The sequence below is a fragment of the Microtus oregoni genome, unplaced genomic scaffold (assembly GCF_018167655.1).
Source record: "Microtus oregoni isolate MIOR12 unplaced genomic scaffold, Mior012 000003F_ref0000135, whole genome shotgun sequence".
NCBI lineage: Eukaryota > Metazoa > Chordata > Mammalia > Rodentia > Cricetidae > Microtus > Microtus oregoni.
Genome location: NW_024543062.1, coordinates 48,870,816 through 48,893,165, shown reverse-complemented (window position 1 = coordinate 48,893,165; position 22,350 = coordinate 48,870,816). Strand labels below are relative to the sequence as shown.

Sequence of the window (22,350 nt, the reverse complement as noted above, 5' to 3'; positions counted from 1 at the left end):
AGCTACCCATAGTGGAAACTGAACCACAGAGGCAGAAGTCAGGGTCTTCCTTTCTCCTACTTACATACAGATCAGGAGGGGAGGATGCCCTGGTCAGAACAGCTTCATGACAGAACAGGAAGGGCCCAGGACTCTCGCCTGCGACCATGGTTTCCTAAGGTTGGGCTGAGGAAAGTGGGAATGAGTGTGACTCTGTATGTATATGTCAGGTGTGTCCACATGTGTGTGCATTGTATATGTGCATGCGTATAACATGAGTACATATATTGTATATGAATGTGTGTCCTCACATGTGCCAACGAAGAGTCCTTAGTATGAACTCCTGAGGTTAATCTCATGCTACCCTCAGGACTGGGTCCCCAGGCATGACTCATGTGGATGTGGGTCTTCCCTTCTCCCAGGAGCAGCTGGCCGATCTCAAGGAAGACCTGGACAGGGATGACTGCAAACAGGAGGCCGAGGTGGTCATCTACGAGACCAACTGCCACTGGGCAGACTGCACCAAGGAATATGACACCCAGGAGCAGCTGGTGCATGTAAGCCTCTGACCTCAGCCGCTGCGGAGGGATGGAGGATCTGGAGCCTTTCACGGCCTGTTCTGCAAAGGGGGATCCCCATCCTCTGCACATGGGTGGTATCATGACTGGGTGCCTTAGAGCCTCCTCACCTCACCCCAAACACATGCATGAAATACTGAAGAGGCGCCTTCCCCAGCTCGGGTGCAGGGTAGCAAGACTGGGTGCTCTGAGCTGCAGTCCACATGCCCAGGAAGTTCATTCTAGAACTTGAATCCATATTGTCGACCTCTCGCAGTAAACCAGGGAGGAAATGATTATCAGAGCTGTGTGTTGCAGGTTCAAGCCCTTAGGCTAAAGAGTGGATAGTGCTTGGGCTGGAACTGGGCTCTAGCAAAAGTCCAGAGGTGACAATATAAAAAGATGTGCTCCGTGGCTGTGGAGACAGCTCACTGGCAGAGTGCTTGGAAGGCCTGGTTTTAGTTCCCTTTTTAAAAGAACTGGGCATGGTGTCAGATGATTTTACTCCAAGCAATGAGAAGGCCAAGAGAGATGCATGCCTGAAGATCTCAGGCCAACCAACCTAGCCTTCCTCCTGAGTTCCAGGCCACTGAGAGTCTCTGCCTCAGAAACCCAGGGGGAAGTACCTAGCAGACAGAATTCCTCAGCTAGAGTCCTGTCTTGACCCAGAAGGGCGTTCCAGAGCTATCTCTGTGGCCCGAGGGAATCGTATCTACCTGGTCCTGGAAAGAGCTCTCTGCTCTCCAGAGAGGATCTGCTTTGCCTGGTGCTGCCTCTCTGTGCTCTGGGAAGACGGATGGCAAGCCAGAGCCCCGTCCATTATTAACAATTTCTTGCTAAGTAAACCAATAAGAAAAAAATGAAAGGCGTAGTCAGGAAGCATTTTTCTCATTTGAAAGGCTTTATGAATGGAAATGGGAGCTGGAGGAGAAGGGTTTTCTGGAAGTTCAGAGGGCTGCTCTTTTCCTTACTCCCAAGGTTGTGTTATCTACGCTTGACAGTCGGGCATGCTGCACGGGGCACTGGGCCGGTGGCTTTTCATCTTCTAGGACAAGGTGCTGCCACTCGGTTCCTGGCAGCTGTGTGGGTTGTAAATGTCTTTGTCTGGGAGAGACTACAGCATGAGTTTACATTTCCTCGGAGTACCCTGTAAAATACAGAGAAGTCAGGCAGTGGCATTGCTGTGTCCTTGGCTGGCCTGCCTTGCTCATCATCTAAGCTGTTTAGCCCCAGGGTCAGCCTGGCACCGTGCCTTGAGCCCACAGTTAAGGGTCCCTCTCGGGCAGAGCTGAGGAAGCTTCATTTCCCCCTCCTGTGCACATCTCTGAAGCAGGAGTATCAGTATGTCTGCCACACCGCACATTTAGCCAGCACCTGCTGCTCATACCTCAAGAATGTCACCATAATCACTGTGTCCCCATAGGCCAGGCCCTGAGCCTCGCCTGGGGTATGTGGGCAGCCTTTACTCATCAGCTAATTCCATCAGGGAAGGAGCCAGAGAGATAGTTCAGTCTGACAGGTGCTTGTCATGCAAACCTCAAGCCCTGTGTGCTGATCTCTAGCACCCACATAAAAGGCCAAGTGTGGTGGTGCTTGGTCTATAGTTCCGGCACTGGGGAGATGGAGGGACAAAGACCCCTGAAGCTCACTGACCAGCTGGCCTTGCTGAATTAGTAAACCCAGGTTCAGTGAGAGACCCTGTCTCAAAAACGTCAGGGGGAGACAGGCTGTGCTGGCCTCTGCCTCCATGCGCATCCTCACACATACGGACACACACACACACAGAAGTATTTGGGGTGAGGTTTGGGCCTAGGGTCTCACACAGGCTGAACAAGCATCTTACCATTGAGCTCCCTCCCCAGGAACTAGCCCTTGATAGCTAATTGGGAAACAAAGATGGAACAAAGAGGTGTACCAGCTGGGGATTATCTGAAGGGGTCGCACAGTGACCTCTACACACTGGATGGAATGGGCAATGGGAAGGGTCTCCGATGATGAGTGGGGGTGGGAGACGAAGCCCCTGCTGCTAACTGCAGAAACATCAGCTCAGACCGAAGACTCATGACTTCATCACAACCGAGACTCTCAGGCTAAGTCAGTAAATAGCAGAGATGGAGTTGTTTGTTTTAACACACATTTGTTTATTTGGTCTATGCTTCTGCATGTACCACAGCACGCTTGTGGGGGTCAGAGGACAACTTGTGAGAGTCGGTTTTCTCCTACCACATGGGGCCTGGGGAGCAAACTCTGGTTTGTTGGTTTGGGAAGCAGACAGAGACCCATGGAGCTTTCTCACCAGCCTCCGAATTGCAGTTTGTTAAGATAGTTTAGCATAAATGTAAGCATGGGGGTTAATAGGAAGAGAGGGGCTAAGGGGAAGGGGGGAGACACGCCCACATATGGGTGTGGGCTTCTCTGGGGAGAGCCACACATAAGTGTCCTTAAGATGATAGCCTTGCTACAGTTTAGGTGACTTTCTCAAAGGACTGCTTTCTGCTGCTGTGATACAATACCCAGGCAAAAGCAACGTGAGGGAAAGGTTTGTTTTCTCTCGCAGTCCAGGGCGCTGTCCATCCTGGCGGGAAAGTCTAGGTGGTCATAGCGCATCCACCGCATCCACCGCATCATCCACATCATCCACCGCATTCACCATAAGGAAACAGGAAGGAGGGCGGGCTGCTGCTCCCTGCCCTTGCACCGTTTATCCAGTCCAGGATCCCAGTCAAGGGACCCCCTAACCAGTGGGCGGGGCTTCCTGCCTTATAGCGTCACCTGGTGTCATAGGCCCGCCCAGGGGATCGTCTCTCAGGTGATTCTAGATCTGCCAAGCTGTCAATTAGCATGAACTCTCGTGGCAGCTCTGCGACCTCCGTGAGCTCGTGGGTGGATCCTGCTCCTGTTGTTCACTGACAGACTTCCAGCTAACAGACCCATCCCTGGTTCACAGCTCTGCATAGGAAGTGATGTATTTTCAGACTCACTGATGTTCCCAGAAAATACCTAGGAGAAGAACAAGGCCATATTCAAGGCCATCCATACTCAAGGCTAAATGCGGTTTGTCACTATTTGAACATTTAATTTTAAAGTATTATCTCCCCATCAACAATCTTCACAGCAAATGCTAATGGTGCTGGAATTCCCAGGATTAGACAGTGAGAAGCTTCTTCCAACCTCCTCTCCCTGCCGCGTTCCTTTTATTTCCTTGTATTCTTCTGTGACTTGGGGAAGTCAGGGGAATGAGTGGTGAGTTACTTACCTTGGAGTTGTAGCAGCCAGCTGCCTGACAGAGCCAGTTTAGGCCACAGAGGAGCTGCTTTGGCTCACGGTTTCGGAAAGTGCAGTCTATGGTCTCTTGGCTCCTTGCCCTTGGTGAAGTAGAGCTGTGTACCTCTGGCATCAAAGGCATAGAGGCAGGGTTGGGGGCAGACAGACAGAGCCGACACACACACAAACACACACACACGAGTGTGCACATACACGTAGTGATCCTTACTGAGGCGTCTGTGTGTCCTCGGTAGAGGCTTTGGGGTGGGATGACGGTCCATTGAGGGCAGGAGCGATTGTGGGAAGAGCGCTTGTGCCCAGGGAGGTGACCCTTGAACTCACCACCACCACTTGTCTCACCTCCGTACAGCACATCAACAACGAGCACATTCATGGGGAGAAGAAGGAGTTCGTGTGCCGCTGGCAGGCCTGCACGAGAGAGCAGAAGCCCTTCAAGGCCCAGTATATGCTGGTTGTCCACATGCGCAGGCACACGGGTGAGAAGCCGCACAAGTGCACGGTGAGCCTCCTCCTACTGCAGAGCCGCGCGGGCCCAGCCACTAGCGGGCCCTGACCCCAGCACTAACTATGGCTTCAGCTGGTGTTTCCGATAACAGATGATATCAGACTAGCTGTTTGCACATTTAAAACATTTTAGTAACATTTGTTTATGTAGTAGGGGCGGGGGATGAGATATGCCTAGAAGTCAGAGAACGGCTTGCCAGAATCTGTTTTCTCCTTCCACTGTGTGGGTCCCAGAGACGGTGAACCTGGCATCAGGGTTGGCAGCAAGCACCTGTGTACATCGAGACATGTCCCTGGTCCCTATCTGTACATCTTCTTTGGGAAACAGTACTTGTCATTTTGCTGCTTGGTTACAAAAATTCTTTTGTAGCTAAGTTTTAGGTCATTATCAGATACAGTTTGCAAATATTTTTCCAATTCTCTCTGTTGTCTTCATTTTCTGGATCATATCATTTGAAGCACAAAAGCTTAATTTAGTAAAATCCAAATTTTAGGTGTTGTGTCTTAGAAATGGCTACCTAACCTGTGGCCACAGTGATTTAACCATCCCTCCTACTTTGTTTTCTTCTAAGAGTTTGCCAGGGATAGTGGGAAAAATAGCTCAGCTGATAGAGTACTTGCCTAGCATGCACGAGGCCCTGGCTTCCGTCCCCAGTAGAGCATACCCTGAGTGTGATGGTGCATGCTTGCACAAGCCCTGGCTTCCGCCCCCAGTATAACACGCACTGAGAGTGATGGTGCATGCTTGCACAGGCCCTGGGTTCCGTCCCCAGTAGCACATACCCTGAGTGTGATGGTGCATGCTTACATGTAGCACATACTCTGAGTGTGATGGTGTGTGCTTTTAACGCCAGCACTTAGGAGTTGGAGGCTAGATCAGAAGGTCAAGGCCATCCTTGGCTACACAGTGAGTTTGAGGCCAGCCTGGGCTGTATGAGAATCTGTCTCAAAAACAAAATAAAGCAGGAACTGGAGAGATAGTTGAGCATTTCAGAGCAGTCGCACCTCTTCAAGGGACCCAGGTTCAGTTCCCAGTACCAACATGGCAGCTCCTGATCAGCCGTAAGTCCAGGTCCAGAGGATCCATTACCCTCTTCTTGGTGCTTTGGACACCAGGGCCACGTGTGGTGTGCAGATTTAAGTACAGACCAAACACCCATAACGAAACAAAAGACAGTTAAGAGCTAGGCTGTGGAAAATCAGAACCTTCACATACTGCTGACAGGATTGTAGAAGGTGACGATTTGGACAGCTTATAAATGTGTGCTTTTGTTTATATAAATGCCACACATGTGAGCTCATGTATTTCACAGTAAAGCTCGTCTGTCGAGGTCTTTGATATATCTGAGTTTTGCCTTACGCTTTCAGCCTTTCCAGTGTTCCTAGAGGAGAGAGTAACTGTCATTACCACCATCATGCATTCTTTGGGGTGCACAGTGGGACTGAGTGCCACAGGAGGGAGCAAGGAATGGGATGGAGGGGTGGAGGGGAGCCCCTGAGTCCAGCTGCCTGAGTTGCGTGTGGAGTGTTCTTTCTGACCAATCCACCTCCTTCCAGTTTGAAGGCTGCTCCAAGGCCTACTCTCGCCTGGAGAACCTAAAGACACACCTGCGGTCCCACACCGGGGAGAAGCCGTATGTGTGTGAGCATGAGGGCTGCAACAAGGCCTTCTCCAATGCCTCGGACCGTGCCAAACACCAGAACCGCACTCACTCCAATGAGGTACGTACTCGTGCCTGGGATGGGCCCGCCATGTGTGAATGCGTTGCCCTTGATTGTTGTTCTATTTCATTTCTATTGCTGTGATGCGTTACCGTGACAAAAAGGGACTCAGTTCGACCTTTAATTCTAGGTTACAGTCTGTTGTCAAGTCAGAAATCTCAGCTAGTTATATACACCACATCTGCAGTCCAGAGCGAAATGAACGCATGCATGCTTGCTTTCTTGATTGCCGGTACTCAGCTCCATCTCTGCTGTCATCCAGTTCACTGCCTCCAGCCTAGGGAATGGTCTGCCCACAGTCGGCTGGGTCTTCCCTTATCAATCAGAGTAATTAAGACAACACCCACAGACATGTCCATAGGCCAATCCAAAACAGTCTCTCACTGAGACTCTCTTCCCCACATGATACTACATAGATAAAGCTAGCCAGCACAAACCATGTGCCAGGTGCCTCCGCCCCCACCAGCCCCTCTCCTTACACAAGTCCTGCATACCAGCAGGTCTCCCTCTTTACACCGTAGCCTCTCCCCGAAACAGCACATACTTCATAAAGCTTCGTGGTACACTGACACTCTGCACCTCAGTTTCCTCGTGTCTGTAATACATACAGATGCCACCATCTGCAGAAACTGAAATCAAAACTAATGCTCTTAAAGCTGGACATCGTGATATATGTTTATAGCCCCAGTACTGGGGAGGTGGAGGCAGGCAGTCCCTGGGGTTCACTGGCCAGCCAGTCTAGCTGGGCATGATCCAGGACAATGAGAGACCCTTCTCAGAAATGCAGGTGTATGGTGCCTGAAAAATAACACATGCGGAGAGCTTCCCGGTTTTCAAGTTGTAAGCATGTCCTGAAATGTAGTTTGCTCCCTGCTTCTCTGGCCATTGAATGGCTTCTGCTGCCTGGGTCACAGATAAGGAAACTGGCAATCAGAGAGGTGATACGGCCTCTTAGAGGTGCCACAGGCCGAGAGCCAGGCTGGCTGGCCTCTCTGAAGCTGTGAAACTATGCTGGGCCATTGCTTTACCCACAAGTAGGTGTCTGCCTACAGAACAGCTGCCCTGGTGCCTTCAGCCCTCTGTCCATGTGGCAGCTCCTGCTCCAGAGGAAGGTATCGCGTAGGCTCCACTAGGCTACCAACTGCCTGCTCAGAGCTCAGAGCAAACGGAGCTCCTGGACAGGCCTAAGAGACCCAAGGAAGGAACTCAACAGGAACTCCCAGTCACAGCTCATCTATACAATCCCTGTGGTTCAGGCAGACCAGTGTGTGTGTGTGTGTGTGTGTGTGTGTGTGTGTGTGTAATTTTTTATATATAAATGTTTTGCCTATATATGAATGTTTTGCCTGTGTGTGTCTGCATCATGTATGTGCCCAGTCAGAAAACAGGGTCAGATCTCCTGGGACTAAAGTTACAGGTGGTTGCAAGACACCATATAGGTACTGGGAATTGAACCCAGGTCCTCTGCAAGGACCTGGAAGCAACAAGTACTCTAACCCACTGAGCCATCTCTCCAGCCCTAGGGAAAAGAGTATTTCTAACAGCTTAGATACAGCGTGGGCCCCAAAGAGACCTTTCTTCAGTGCATGTCAGAAGTTAGAGGCATTCTCAAAGGTTTCTGGGCCCCTTAGAGTCTCTCTAGACTGGAGCTAGCCTTGGGAGGAATATGGGTATGTATGTATGTATGGACAGAAGTATATAGTTGGTGTTAAGACGTGTGAATTTATATGCACATGTATAGATGTGGGAGTAAGATATGTTACAGATTTATATCTGTGTGTATTGGAATATTAACATATAGTGGATATATATGTGCTTATGTGTGAGGGTGGTACATAAATATCTGTATATAGATATAAGATGCTCATGTATATAAATAAGTACTTTTTGCACATGTATATATGGGAACATGTATACATGTATGGAGGTATTTACATGTGTGTTGTGCGTTTGTATGTACGTGGTGGGTGCCAATATGGAGAGTATGTGGGGCCAAGTGGTTTGTAGGTATACCCATGTTTGCGTAGATATGAGTATGTGGGGCCAAGTGGTTTATAGGTATACCCATGTTTGCGTAGATATGAGTATGTGGGGCCAAGTGGTTTGTAGGTATACCCGTGTTTGCGTAGATATGAGTATGTGGGGCCAAGTGGTTTGTAGGTATACCTGTGTTTGCGTAGATATGAGTATGTAGGGCCAAGTGGTTTGTAGGTATACCCATGTTTGTGTAGATATGAGTATGTGGGGCCAAGTGGTTTGTAGGTATACCCGTGTTTGCGTAGATATGAGTATGTGGGGCCAAGTGGTTTGTAGGTATACCCATGTTTGCGTAGATATGAGTATGTGGGGCCAAGTGGTTTGTAGGTATACCCGTGTTTGCGTAGATATGAGTATGTGGGGCCAAGTGGTTTGTAGGTATACCCGTGTTTGCGTAGATATGAGTGCAAGTAGGTAGAGTTTTTCCTCAGGACCGCAATCAGCTCTGTTCTGCCAGCCGCTTCCCAAATAACAATATAGAGAGTTATTAATGATTATAAATGTTCTGTTGACAGCTCAGGCTTGTGATTAGCTAACTCTTACATTTTAACTTAACCCGTATTTCTTATCTACCCTCTGCCATGTGGTGGTACCTTCTTTCAACACAGCATGTTCATCTTGCTTCTCTCTGCATCTGCTCATGACTCCTCTGACTCCATCTTTCTTCCCAGCATTCTTTCTGCCCCCTCCCCCGCTCTCCTGCCTAGCCATTGGCCAATCAGCCTTTTATTAGCAATGAGAGCAATACATATTTACAGCGTACAAAAATTGTTCCACGGCAAGTGAGAGTGGTTTATATGTGTGTATGTATGTTATGTGTGTGTGAAGAAGATATGTGCAGGGTTAGGAATATGTATGTGGTGGTTTGTGTCTGTGGATTTGAGTGTAACCAATCCTAGTACAGAGACTAGATGTTCAGTTACTCAAGTGTGCACCCCATGGCCATGTGACTGAAAGTTTCCTTGATCCTATCTGCTTTTGACAGAGACAGAAAGGTCTAATGAGCTTGAAATCCTAGTCCCGGTTCCTGGGGGAGCATGTGGGTCTTTCCCACACTCTTTCTGGTCTGTGTCACCAGCTTTTTGTGGCAAGAGTTCTTTTGAGAGTGCACCTCCTCCATATGCAAGGGTAGTAAGTACACCAGGTATATGGAGAGGCCAGGCTCCTGTGGGCTTGACCTGGTGCACTCCATCTATAGACTGTGAAGATGTTGGAGCCCTTAGTCCCTGTGCCATCCAGGGCTGCCAGGGAATGTAGAATGGCTTCAGAACAGGCATTGCACCCATTTAGAGTTTGTCCTTAGGCCCCCATCCATAACCCAGGCCTGACTCTCCTCCTAGAAACCCTACATCTGCAAGATCCCGGGCTGCACCAAGAGGTACACAGACCCCAGCTCTCTCCGTAAGCATGTGAAGACGGTCCATGGACCAGATGCCCATGTCACTAAGAAGCAACGCAATGATGTGCACCTCCGTGCGCCACTGCTCAAAGAGAATGGGGACAATGAGGCCAGTGGCGAGCCCGGTGGCCGGGGATCTGAGGACGGTGTGGAGGCCAGTAGCACCAGCCACACTGTGGAGGACTGCCTGCATATCAAAGCCATCAAGACAGAGAGCTCTGGGGTAAGACAGAGCTGGGTGCCCAACTGGCAGAGGGCAGTTCCCCAGCTCTGCACAAGGCCCAAAAGCCCAGCCCCTCTGAGGGTTCTGCTAAGGTACCCCCTTCTCAGAATGGAGTGATGCCCCACCTTGCTCCAGCTCAACTTTCCTCCTTTATCACCTTGCACCCCCTCATGAAACCTGTCTTGTTTCAGTCACCTTCTCTGACCCAGCTCCTGCTGGGCAACTGAGGCTGGGGCTCGGGATGCCCTTCCTCCGTGATGCTCTGCACAGGATGTTTGCCTCCTCATCCAGAACCTGGGTACCACTGTGGGTTCCCACCCCTCTGTCCGTGTCTGTGTCGTCCCCACTCTAGCCTCTGCTCCTTTCGTTCTAACCACCTGTTCTTTGTCTCCACCTCTTTTTCCCAACTGTACCTCCCCTAAGGATAGACGCTACTGAGGTGAGCAGAGGAATGGGGTGGGGGTGCGGGTGCCCAGGGTGAGAGGGTGGACTGGGATATGGTCTCAGGCCCCTGACTGGGCAGAGGTGGAACTGATCTTTGGAGAAGCAGGTGACGCTATGGTAGTAGGTAAAGGTAGGCAGCAAGAGAGAGGCCAGCAGGTGTGGGGAGCAAGGAATCCAAAGCAAGAAAGGGCATGAGTGAGGTGTGGGGAGCAAGGGAAGGCAGGGATGAGGTCTGGGGAACAAAGGAGGGCAGGGGCGAGGTCTGGAGAGCAAGGGAAGGCGGGTAAGGGTAGAGATCAAGGGAGGGCAGAGGTGAGTCTGGGGAGCAAGGGAGGGAAAGGGTGAGGTCTGGGGATCAAGGAAGAGCAGGGGTGAGGTCTGGAGAGCAAGGGAGGGCAGGGGTGAGGTCTGGGGATCAAGGGAGAGCAGGGGTGAGTCTGGGCTAGATGGAGCAAAGACTAGTGGAGGGCACCGTGGTCAAGGCCTACAGAGTCCTGCTGGCTGGAAGCATCTCCACTAACCTGGGCATGTATTATTATTGTGTTTTCCCAAGGAAGAGGCAGGGACAGGGAAGGCATTTGATCCAGAAATGAGCCTTAAACTACTGCATCTAGGGTTTGCTTGTGGGGCCAATCTCAGGCCACACTGGATGCTGTAGAGGGCTGTGGTGTTGACTTATTTGCCGGCCCCACCCCAGCCCAGAGGGAGAGCCAAGTATTCCACTTTCATTTCTGTGGCTACAGCAAATACTCCAGCAAAAAGCCAGGAATGGCAAGTGTGAGGAAAGGATTTGAGTTACAATTCCAGATCCCTACCCATCATTTCTGGGAAGTCGAGGCAGGAAGTCAAGCAGCTAAGTGTGTCACATCCGCAGTCCGCAGCAGTGCTGTCTGCTGCTTTTCTCAACTGGCTGTCTTCTCTCCGACAGTTCAGGACCCACCACTCACATTCAACCTAGGTCTTCCTACATTCCATTAATAATCAAGACAGTCCCCCACAGACATGCACACAGACCAATCTGATCTAGATCATTCCTTATCAAGAATCTCTTCCAGGTGAGTCTAGACTGTCAAGTTGGTATGTAGCCAGTGTGGAGTGGCCGTGCAGGCAATGGCTACACGCCTTAGCTCCCTGCTCCTCCCCTGGCCTAAAGAGAGCACTCTGTGCAGTAGGAGGCACCTAGCCAGCAAGTCGCCCGACTTCTGTTACCCCTCACTTCATTGTGGGCAACCGTAGTCACCTTCTACTTACAATAGGACAAATCCTTGCTCATGTAGAAGGCAGTTTGGGTCAATCTCATCGTTGGGAAAGAAGCTCAAGGGTGGACTTAACCATCTCCTGCAGGCAGACAAGGGATGGGTCGCAAGTGTCTCTTCAAAGTTGTTCCCTGCTTCCTCCTGTCCCTGCCCAATCAAACACAGCAGGGTATGAATGTGGAGTGGGCTCAGGACCAGATGACTTCTCACACCCTCTGAGCCTGTGCCTTCTGCCTTGTCCCTACAGCTGTGTCAGTCCAGCCCCGGGGCCCAGTCATCCTGCAGCAGCGAGCCCTCTCCCCTGGGCAGTGCCCCCAACAATGACAGTGGCGTGGAGATGCCGGGGACAGGGCCAGGAAGTCTGGGAGACCTGACGGCACTGGATGACCCGTCTCCAGGAGCTGACACCTCAGCCTTGGCCGCCCCCTCCACTGGTGGCCTGCAGCTGCGCAAACACATGACCACCATGCATCGCTTTGAGCAGCTGAAGAGAGAGAAACTCAAGTCACTCAAAGATTCCTGCTCATGGGCCGGCCCAGCTCCGCACACCCGCAACACCAAGCTGCCTCCCCTCCCAGCAAATGGTGAGTGATGCGGGGCTTAAAAGCCCAGGTAGGAGAGAGCCTGGGGCTGTTTTCTCTCCAGGCACCTTGCAGTCTTACTGACTACCCACAATGAGACAGATCGATGGTTTCAGGTTCTCAATGTCTTATTAAAAAAGAAAGAAAGGGAGAGAGAGAGAGAGAGAGAGAGAGAGAACTGAAGAAGCCCACAGAAATAGCAAAAAAAGACACATTTTATTCAGAACTGAAGTATGAGTACAGGCCACTTTACACAGCTCAAGAGTTCCTGATTATTGCCCAGGACTTCCTCTAGAAAGAGGAGATGGGTTGCTAGGGGCAGGGTGTGGATGGTCTTTTGAGTTTGATTAGCAGCCTTAGGTTATATAAGCCTTAGTTCATTGTCCTGATTTTATCCATATGCACACCCAGTCATGTATAACATGATAGGTGTCGGGAGAGGGGTGGTCCCTGATAGTTCACTCAAAGAATATAGTTTACCTTACTGTGTATGGCACCCCAAACAAGCTAAGGCCAGATCAGCCTGGTTCCTTGGTTGTAGCTGTATTTCAGAATATGTTTGGCCACTAAAGGTTCCTAAGGGTTAGTGGGAAACTAGAAGTCAAAGTGACCAGGTTCTTTTGTTTGGAGAGAGATATGGGTGTAGTTCAGTGCAGGCGTAAGCTCCAAATGTGTAAGTGTTCTGCTGGTAAAGGAGTGTGTACAGTGTCAACCAAGTGAAGCCCAATTGCTAAGCTTTCTCTGCACTTGGCTACTTCAACCGACTTTGTGCTACGTGGAAAGGAAACAGACTCAGAGAGATGGAGGGGCCCCACCCAAACCCCAGGCAGCAGTAAAACTTAGTTCAGGTCTGTGAGCTGCAACATGCATGTTATTCTTCATGCAGCATGCCGCTGTCACCTTCTAAACACAGGCAGACCCTGCTACAGCTCCGTCCTGACCTAGCTGTTCAGCATTTGGGGTGTCATGGCAAAGGCTCGAGGAAGGAGCGCAGTATGGCTGCCATCCCAAAGGAGCCACAGTCAGATTCACGTGCAGGGAAAGCCACAAAGACAGAGAGCTGGGGAGCTGGGGCACTGAGCAGGTACCTTCTACAGGAAAGAGCAGGGGGCTTCACGGAGGAGGTGGTGCTCGGCAGGGTCTTCATCGCCAAGAGCATCTCTGGAGTGCCAGTGGGCACTGCCACCCACGATGGAGCACACTGGCACACCAGCAGCCCCATTGTTGGAAGGACTGCTGGCAGAAGACCATGAGTTCTGCAGGGCTGGGATCTCTTGGTTTGCAGACAGCTGTCTCCGCTCAGGTCACCACTTCATCTCATCCCTGGTCATAGGCGACGTGATCACTTGTCTGCCCATCTCAGCCCTAAAGGGCTATGAGAGGCCTTGACTGGCCTCTGCCCTCTAAGATCAGCCTAGACAACACTGGGATATCCTGCCTCAAAATAGAAATGAATCAAACAGCAAGAGCTGGAGATGCGGCTCAGACGTCCAGTACTTGCCTGTTATCCTCATGGCCCTGAGTTGTCCTTAGCACCAAATCAAGGTTGTGGTGGTGCACACCCATAATTCCAGCGCCCAGTAGATAGAGACAGCAGGATCAAGAGCTCAAGGTCATTTTGGTCACAAGCCAGCCTGGGGTATCTAAAACCTTTGTCTTCAAGGGGGGAAACACCCTCCATGTGGGGATATAGGAACTATGGGCTAGACCCTCCTGAGCCCTGATGTCAGTAACTCTGTCATATGTGCAGGTGCAGTTTATATACAGCTAAAGAAACTGGGGCGGTTTCTCTGTGCAGCCCTGCTGTCCTGTAGCTCACTCTTTAGACCAGGCTGGCTTTGAACCCAGAGATCTGCCTGCCTCTGCATCCCGAGTGTAGGATTAAGCACCATCATGCCATCTCACCTGCCTTCCTCCTTCCCATCTTATATCCAGAATTCTTCTCTATTGAGTGCCTGCTGTGTACCTGGCCTTGTGCTGGGGCTCCAGGCTCAGCCTGGTCAAGGTAGAGGAACCGGTTACTCGGAATAGAATATAGGTGATTTTTTGGTTTGGGAATGTAGCCGTAGGACTAACACCACCAGGAATTAAGTGTCCTGCAGAACACAGCTCTTGGCCTCCTCTGACCCCTCTGTTCTTCCCTAGGTTCTGTCCTGGAAAGCTTCAATGGCACTGGGGGCGGTGGGCCAGCGGGACTGCTGCCCAACCAGCGGCTGCCAGAGCTGACTGAAGTGACGATGCTGAGCCAGCTGCAGGAACGAAGGGACAGCTCCACCAGCACAGTGAGCTCAGCCTACACTGTGAGCCGCCGCTCCTCTGGCATCTCCCCATACTTCTCCAGCCGTCGCTCCAGTGAGGCCTCACCTCTTGGTGCCGGCCGCCCGCACAATGCCAGCTCAGCAGACTCCTATGACCCCATCTCCACAGACGCCTCCCGGCGCTCCAGTGAGGCCAGCCAGTGCAGCGGTGGAAGCCCAGGGTTGCTCAACCTTACGCCTGCGCAGCAGTACAGCCTGCGTGCCAAGTACGCAGCAGCCACTGGTGGGCCGCCACCCACACCGCTGCCCGGCCTTGAGCGCGTAAGCCTCCGCACCCGCCTGGCGTTACTGGATGCTCCCGAGCGTGCGCTCCCTGGCGCTTGCTCACATCCACTGGGGCCCCGGCGTGGCAGCGATGGGCCTGCCTACAGCCACGGTCACGGCCATGGCCATGGCTATGTGGGCGCAGCTCCTGCCTTCCCCCACGAGGCGCCAGGCGGCAGCATGCGCCGGGCCAGTGATCCTGTGCGGCGACCGGACCCCCTGGTTCTGCCTCGGGTGCAGCGTTTCCACAGTACCCATAACATGAATCCAGGTTCACTGCCTCCCTGCACCGATCGACGAGGCCCGCATCTACAGAGCCACCCTGGCGTGGATAGCAGCCTGACTCGCAGCACTTACTCCCCGAGACCCCCTAGTATCACTGAGAACGTGATGATGGAGGCCATGGCTGCCGGAGTAGATGGCACAGGACTTGAATCCGACCTGGGGCTGGTGGAAGATGAGCTGGTGCTGCCAGACGATGTGGTCCAGTACATCAAGGCCCACACCAGTGCTTCTTTGGATGACAGCACACGACAGGGATATCCCGCAGAAAGCACTGGCTTCCCCGAGAACTCTAAACTGCCCAGTCCTGGCCTACAGGGCCACCGTAGACTAGCAGCTGCCGATTCCAATGTGGGTCCTTCTGCTCCTGGACTGGGGGGCTGCCAGCTGAGCTACAGCCCCTCCTCCAACATCAGTAAGAGCAACATGCCTGTGCAGTGGAATGAGGTGAGTTCTGGCACTATGGACGCCCTGCCCACTCAGGTGAAGCCACCTCCTTTCCCTCATGGCAATCTGGCTGTGGTTCAGCAGAAGCCAGCCTTTGGCCAGTACTCAGGATATAGCCCACAAGCCCTGCAGACCAGCCCAGGAGGTCTAGACAGCACCCAGCCACACCTCCAGCTTCCTGGAGCCTCCTCTGCAGCCAGAGGGAGCTACACGCAACAGCCTCGACAGCCGACCACAGGCGGCCAGTGCCTGAGTGTCCCTGCCGCCCTGAGCCCTCAGGCCAACTACAGCCAGACCCACCCCCAGCTGAGCCCGAACATTAGTGGACAGCTGAACCAGTTCTCTCCCTCCTGCAGCAACATGGCAGCCAAGCCCAGCCACCTGGGACTCCCTCCACAAATGGACGTTGTCTCCAATGCCACCATGATAAGTGGCCATCAGCGGGAGCTTGGGATGGCCAATTCATCCCTGCCTGGGTTGTCCCAATCTCATGCGGTCCTGAGCTATCCCCAGCAGGAAGGCTACCAGCAGAGTTCCAACCTTCTCTCCTCCCACCAGCCTAGCTTCATGGAGTCCCCGCAGAGCACTGGCTTTGGTCTCTTGCAACCTCGGCCACCCCCTGAGCCCAACACTGCCAGCCGTCACCGCGCAGTACGTGCCGGGCAACAGCAATTGTATGCCAGGACCACTGGCCAACCCATGGTCACGTCTGCCAACCAAGAGACGGCAGAAGCTATGTCCAAGGGAACAGCAGGGACCATGGTATCCCTGGCCCCTCAGCCATCTCAGGACACAGGGCGGTCACAGGACCAGAACACACTCTACTACTATGGCCAGATCCACATGTATGAACAAAATGGGGGCTGCCCAGCCATGCAGCCCCAGCCACCACAACCACAAGCTTGCTCAGACAATATCCAGCCCCAGCCTCTGCCTTCACCAGGGGTCAACCAGGTGTCCAGCACTGTGGATTCCCAGCTCCTGGAGGCCCCCCAGATTGACTTTGATGCCATCATGGATGATGGTGATCACTCGAGTTTGTTCTCTGGTGCACTGAGCCCCACCCTTCTCCACAATCTCTCCCAGAATTCCTCACGCCTCACCACACCCCGGAATTCCCTGACACTGCCCTCCATCCCTGCGGGCATCAGCAACATGGCTGTCGGGGACATGAGCTCCATGCTCACCAGCCTGGCTGAAGAGAACAAGTTCTTAAATATGATGACCTAAAGGCCCTGCTCCAGAGCGGACCCGAGCAACCTGAGCTTCTTGGAACATGAGAGTCTGATCTCTTTGCGAGAAAAAAGTGTTAATGAGGTCTGAGAGGCTTGGGCAATGGCTGGTCCAGACTCGCAAATATTTTAAGGAAAGTTTTAGGGGCATCCTCTTTGCTGTTTGACCTATTTTTCGGAACACTCATAAAGTCTCGTTCAGAAAGAAACCCATTTACACAATGCTCGCCAGCCTTTGGTGTTTATGGGATTACTTGGTTCTGGCTTCTTTGCCTCTGCCATTCCGCTAATGAGAGAGTGCATTGGCCAAGGCTTTCTAAGTACAGGCCCAAAGAGGGACGGGGAATCACGTTTGGGTTTGAATCTGAGACCATGCTGGATACTCTGCTCTGAGAAGGGTTTGCCGTTCTGCCGCTGGCAAGGAGAAGGGATTGCTGCCTCCCCCGGATTCTTCCATGAAGCTTGCCAAGGTTGCTTACCACGGAGGAGAAAGGTATATCTGCTGGATACTACGGCGTCTCCTCAGTTACTGCTAGCATCTCCATTCCCTTAGGCACAACGGGACCCGCAGATTTCCTGAGTGGAGAAAAATTAATAAAATACATATCACGAGGAAATAAACTGCTACCTGGGACAAGCCCAGAAGCCCCCAGGGGCCTCTCCTGTTTACAGTGTTCGGAAGCGTACAGTGGTGCCCCTCCTGGGAAGAACACTTGTGTCTAATTCCTCGGGTTGCTGTGGGCTGGGGATGGACCAAGGTGAAGAGACCGTCCACGGAAAGAGCAAGTTGCATGTTTACCCAGTCCTTTTTCTCCTGTGCACTTCCACCCTCCATGGAAAATTCTAGGGCTTCTCCACACTATGCGGGTGGCCAACTGTCCACACCTAACCACCACGTGCTGTCTCGGTACTTTCCGCTCCCCTGACCTCTGCCCTCCTCTCCATGTTATTTGGCATCGACCAATGACATGCATGGTGTTTCTGGTTGGGTGAGAGGGCATAGGATTGATTCTTGGACTTGGAGGAACTAGTCACTGAATTTTCTTGTTCGGTATGGCCTGGCCCCAGATGAGAAGGGGCATTTGGAAGCTGACTGCAGAAAGAATCAGTCGAGAACACCCTGCAGGGGGACCCATGCCTCTTCCCCACCACACACCTGCGCACACCCCATCCAAAACTTCTCCCTTTGAGTTCATAGACACTTTGCCAAACCAAACCTCGCCACTCAGAGCTTCCCTCTGGCCATGGCTCTGGCTTCAGTGAGGAACTTCTTAGCAGAGTCTGGACCTCTGGGTCCTAAGACAGCAAACCTGTCTGTTTACAATCTAGAGGCAAGACCGAATCCAAATGACAGCTCTGGGCCACGCCCACGGGTCTGTGGTTCCAGTGGTGGGACCTCACTGCCTGACATAGACCCTGACTTCCCATTCTCCACTTGTATCTCTTTTGTGTAGATATCGCCATCCCTGAATACACTGTGGGTGAATCGTCCAGCCAAATTTATATTGCCAAACATTTTTAGCTTTTTCTACATGCTATAAATTGAGATGACAGTCTCAACTTGTAAATAAGTCTTTTTGTACATTAAAAATAATTTTTTCATAATTTATCTTGTCCATCTGCTTTTCCCTTGACAGTAGTTAATGAGAATCTAGGCAGTAAATTTGGTGCATTTGAACAGAAATTAGGCTGTATTTTTTTCACAACTGTGTCAAAACTGACTAGCCCACCTTAACCCAGACAAGCTTAATTCAGAATCATTTACTGGCTGTTTGCTTCTGAGAAGTGAGACTTTGGAGTGGGAGCAGGCAGGGTTTGACAGGTTGCCGGGACGCGGATACTAGTGAGCTTTCTCAGCACGCTTGAGTCAGTTGACTGGGGTCCCAATGTGCCAGGTCTCATGTCCCAGGCACAGTCTGGTTCCTGGTGATAATGTTTTGGTTACTACCTCAATCTGTGATCAAATCCAGACAAAAGCAACTTACGGGAGAAGGGCTCAGAGTTCAAGGGTGCAATCAGTCTGTCCCAGTGGGGAATGTTGGGCAGGAGCATAAGGTATGTGGTCACATGCGTTCACAGTCAGGAAGCAGAGGAAGGAGGTGCTAAAGGTAAGCTTCAGGCTAGGATCCCAGAAGATAGAATGGTGCTATGTAGTGAGAGGAGCTGCAGGCTGCGTTCCTGCCGCCCGGCTCCTGGCCGCCTGGCTAGGTTATGCCCTGAAATAACAACACACAAACTGTATTCATTTAAACACTGCTTGGCCCATTTCTATAAATGTGTGTAGCACCACAAGGTGGTGACTTACCAGGAAGATTCTAGCCTAAGTCCATCTTGGGTCAGAGCTTCATCGTGTCTGACCTGGAGAGGAGCAGCATGGCCTCTGCCTCACTTCCTCCCAGCATTCTGTTCTGTTTTCTCTGCCTACCTAATTTTCTGTCCTGTCAAGGGCCAAGGCAGTTTCTTTATTAACCAATGAAATTAACTCCTCCATCAGTGCTGCCTGCGGTTAAGGTGCCTCAATTTTCCCAACCTCTAAGCCTTCACTGGCATGCCCAGAGGCATGCTTCCTGGTGATTCCAGATCCCGTCAGGTTGACACTGAGATTAACTGTTTTAGTGAGTGAAGGGTGGAAAGAAGGACAGACCCCTAACGTTGACAGAAAAGAGTCAGGACAGGCAAGTGAAGTCCTGGTTGCATAGCGCCCAGCCTTGGGTAGAGGACCAGGAGAGAGCTGTGGCTAGGACCCCACACCTAGGAAAGCCTCCTTGTGGGTAGACAGGCAGAACCTTGGGTCAATAAATTGATAGTCAGCACTGGGCAACGATTGAACAATGTTGACTTCACAAGGCTGGGACTATAGTGTTGGGCGAGTTCAAATTAATAGAAACCCGGAGCCAGATATGGGGCAAATGCTGAAAGATCAGAGAGAAAGGAACAAGCAAGTAACACCCACCTCTTACCTTGCTAATCCTCAACTGACAAAGGGCCGAACTACTGTCTCCTTCCGCCTTATAGTCTTCTCTCCATCCAGCCATATCACTTCCTGTCTGTCTGTACAGACCTCCAGACCTCTGTGGTTAACTTGTGGCTAGCTCTGATCTTGAGGCAAGTTTTGTTTGTTAGAGTACAATATAACTTGGTTGGTTCAACTCCCCAGAAGCCACCACAAAAAAGCCAGACACAGTAGTAGAATTACCTATGGAGAGTTAGGGTCCAAAACCAGGAGAATCAATTCACAGTCCAGTTAGCCTGGCATACAAATTCAGAGACCCTGTCTCAGGTAGAGGGTGAGGCTCGGCACACAAGGTTGTCCTCCCAAGTCTACACCCACACTATGGCAATGTGCGTGCCTGAAATGGGGGTGAGATGGGGGAATGCAAGCGCACACACATTAAAAATGAGGTTTTTACAAGAAGCTCAGTGGTTAAGAGCATTTGTTGCTCTTGTAGAAGACCCCAGTTCAGTTCCCAGCGCCCGTGTCAGGAGGCTCGCAACCACTGTAACTCTATCTCTGGGAAGATCTGACTTCCTTCTGTGACCTTAGTGTACTCTCATGCATGTGTGCACACTCACACGCAGACACAGAGATACATACAAAAAGTAAACACAGAGGCCTGGAGAAATAGATGGGTGGATAAGGGCACTCCTGCAGAGGACCCAGGACCCAGCACCCGCATGGTGGCTCACAGTCAGTCAAAGAAACTGCACTCTTTATGATTTCCTTGGGAACCAGGCATGCGCATAGTGTCCTTGTATACCTACAGGTATACATCCATATACCTAAAGTGAATATGTTTTAAATCTTTTTTGACAAAATTGGAAGCTTGAGGGAAGAGGGAGAGAGAGAGAGAGAGAGAGAGAGAGAGAGAGAACACACGTGCATCTGTAGAGGCCAAAGGACAACATAAGCGCTCATTTCTCCAGCCCTGTCTACTCTCACTAGGTCTTGATGTCTTGGATTTCACCAAATAAGTGAACTGGCCACTGAGTCCAGGATATGCCTGCACCCTCGACAGTGCTGACATTACAAACATGGGCCACCACACCCACCTTTTTATTATTTTTTAACTTTTGTTTGGCTTTTGTTTTGCTTTTCAAGACAGAGTTTCTCATATAGTCTGATTGTCCCGGAACTTGCTCTGTTGGCCAGGCTGGCCTCCCTCGATGTCTCCTGAGTGCTGGGATTAAAGGCGTGCATCACCATGCCTGGCTCCTTCATGTTTAATGTGGGTTTTGTGGCGGGAACTTGGGTCCTAGAATTCACAGAAAACACTTTACTGACAGTCATCTCCCCATCCCCAAGACTGACGTCTCCATGTCAATTCTGTCGATGTCATAAGGCAAGAACCGCACAAATAGAGGCAGGCTTGTGACTCCGATGAGGTTAGATGGCTGCATTGCCCTGGGAATGGCAAAATACGGATTTTTAGACAGAGATGCTCAGTAGGGAGATTGTAGTGATTTCTTGTACAATTAAGGGGGATGCAGAATCCCCTACTGTAAGGGATTCTGCGCAAGAGCACAAAAGATAACAAATACTGAAAATCTTCAAACAACGTCGGTGTGGTGGTGCTCACCCTTAACCCAGCACACAGGACACAGGAGGTTCAAGATCATCTCCAGCTACAGCACAGACTTGAGACCAGCTGTGCTGCACGAAACTGCCTCAAAATAAAAATAAAGTCTGCAAGTAACCCAAAGAAGGCAGGACATAGAAAACAAATATCAATACAAAGAAGAAACGGAGGAAATAAAGACAGCAGTGGCCCTAAATGCAGCCCCATCGATAACTACATAAAATGAAAACAACCTAAAAGCTTCAATTAAGACATGCACAGAGAACGGGCTAGCGTTTCAGACATGCAGCTTTAAGACTTCCTATAAAGCTGCCGTCATCAAGGCAGAATTGACGGTGGTAAAATTGCAGATTGGTGGCATGGGACAGAGGGCGGTCAGAAGACATCACCCAGAGACCAAACTGACTGTTCTGAAAGGCTTGCCCAACCTGTGACACACAGGCCGCGTGCATCCCAGGATAGTCATGGTGCAGCTGAACATCAAATTCTCAATGGACTTAAAACATGAGGGCTATGTGTATGTGTGGTGTTTCCTGAATATGAACTTTGTAGAGGACAGTGTCATGTAGCAGTGTCCAAAGGTTAGACTTGGGGTCAAGGATTTAACTTAGTGCTAGAATGCTTGCCTAGCAAGTGCAGAATCCTGGGTTCATTCCTCAGCTGTGTGTGTGTGTGTGTGTGTGTGCGCGCGCGCGCGTGTGCGCGCTGAAGTGTGAGGCCTGAGAGAAGGTCGGTGAGAGGAGGAAAGCAGGGGTAGGTGGTTCCCCAGGAGGATGGGAGACAGTAACTAAAGACGCTGGTCTCATGGGACACAGAAACCATGGTTTCCACCTCTTCCTCTTCCCCTCCTCTCTCCTCCTCTTCTTCCTGTCTTCCCCACAATCTCCTCCTTCTCTTCCACCTCCTCTCCCTCTCCCTCTCCTCCCTCACTCTCCCATGCACACAGGTAAGCAAGTGTGAGGTGGGCACTCACACATATCTTCTCCCATCCTGAATCCAAGCCACAGGAAAATCTTCCTCACTGCAACTTCAGAAATTACCCAGAACCCTTTGCATCATCACCACTCCCCACCTCCATATTGTACGTGAGCCCCTCCTATGGATCCACAAGCCAGCAATGCCATGCTGTTACTATGTACTCTCACAAACATGGAAATGAACGTCTTTCCTCCAAAACGATGGGATGGGGCTCCTGCTGCCCCACGAACCTGGGGGATCCAGTTAACAGAACTGTGTTCCACTT

The 22,350-nt window shown here is 51.2% G+C and overlaps 1 protein-coding gene across 2 annotated transcripts in view; it reads left to right on the top strand.

Moving 5' to 3' along the window:
* Gli2 (GLI family zinc finger 2) overlaps nt 1-18,139 on the top strand; it is a 169,055-nt gene extending 150,916 nt beyond the window's left edge. For both annotated transcript variants that reach the window (XM_041648623.1, XM_041648622.1), the window contains 6 exons: nt 402-536; nt 4,171-4,320; nt 5,883-6,047; nt 9,425-9,706; nt 11,654-11,990; nt 14,133-18,139. In XM_041648623.1, coding sequence (XP_041504557.1) covers nt 402-536; nt 4,171-4,320; nt 5,883-6,047; nt 9,425-9,706; nt 11,654-11,990; nt 14,133-16,528 — 3,465 coding nt within the window. In that variant the 3' untranslated portion in view covers nt 16,529-18,139. The remainder of the gene's footprint in view (nt 1-401; nt 537-4,170; nt 4,321-5,882; nt 6,048-9,424; nt 9,707-11,653; nt 11,991-14,132) is intronic.
* The last annotated feature ends 4,211 nt before the right edge of the window (nt 18,140-22,350 follow it).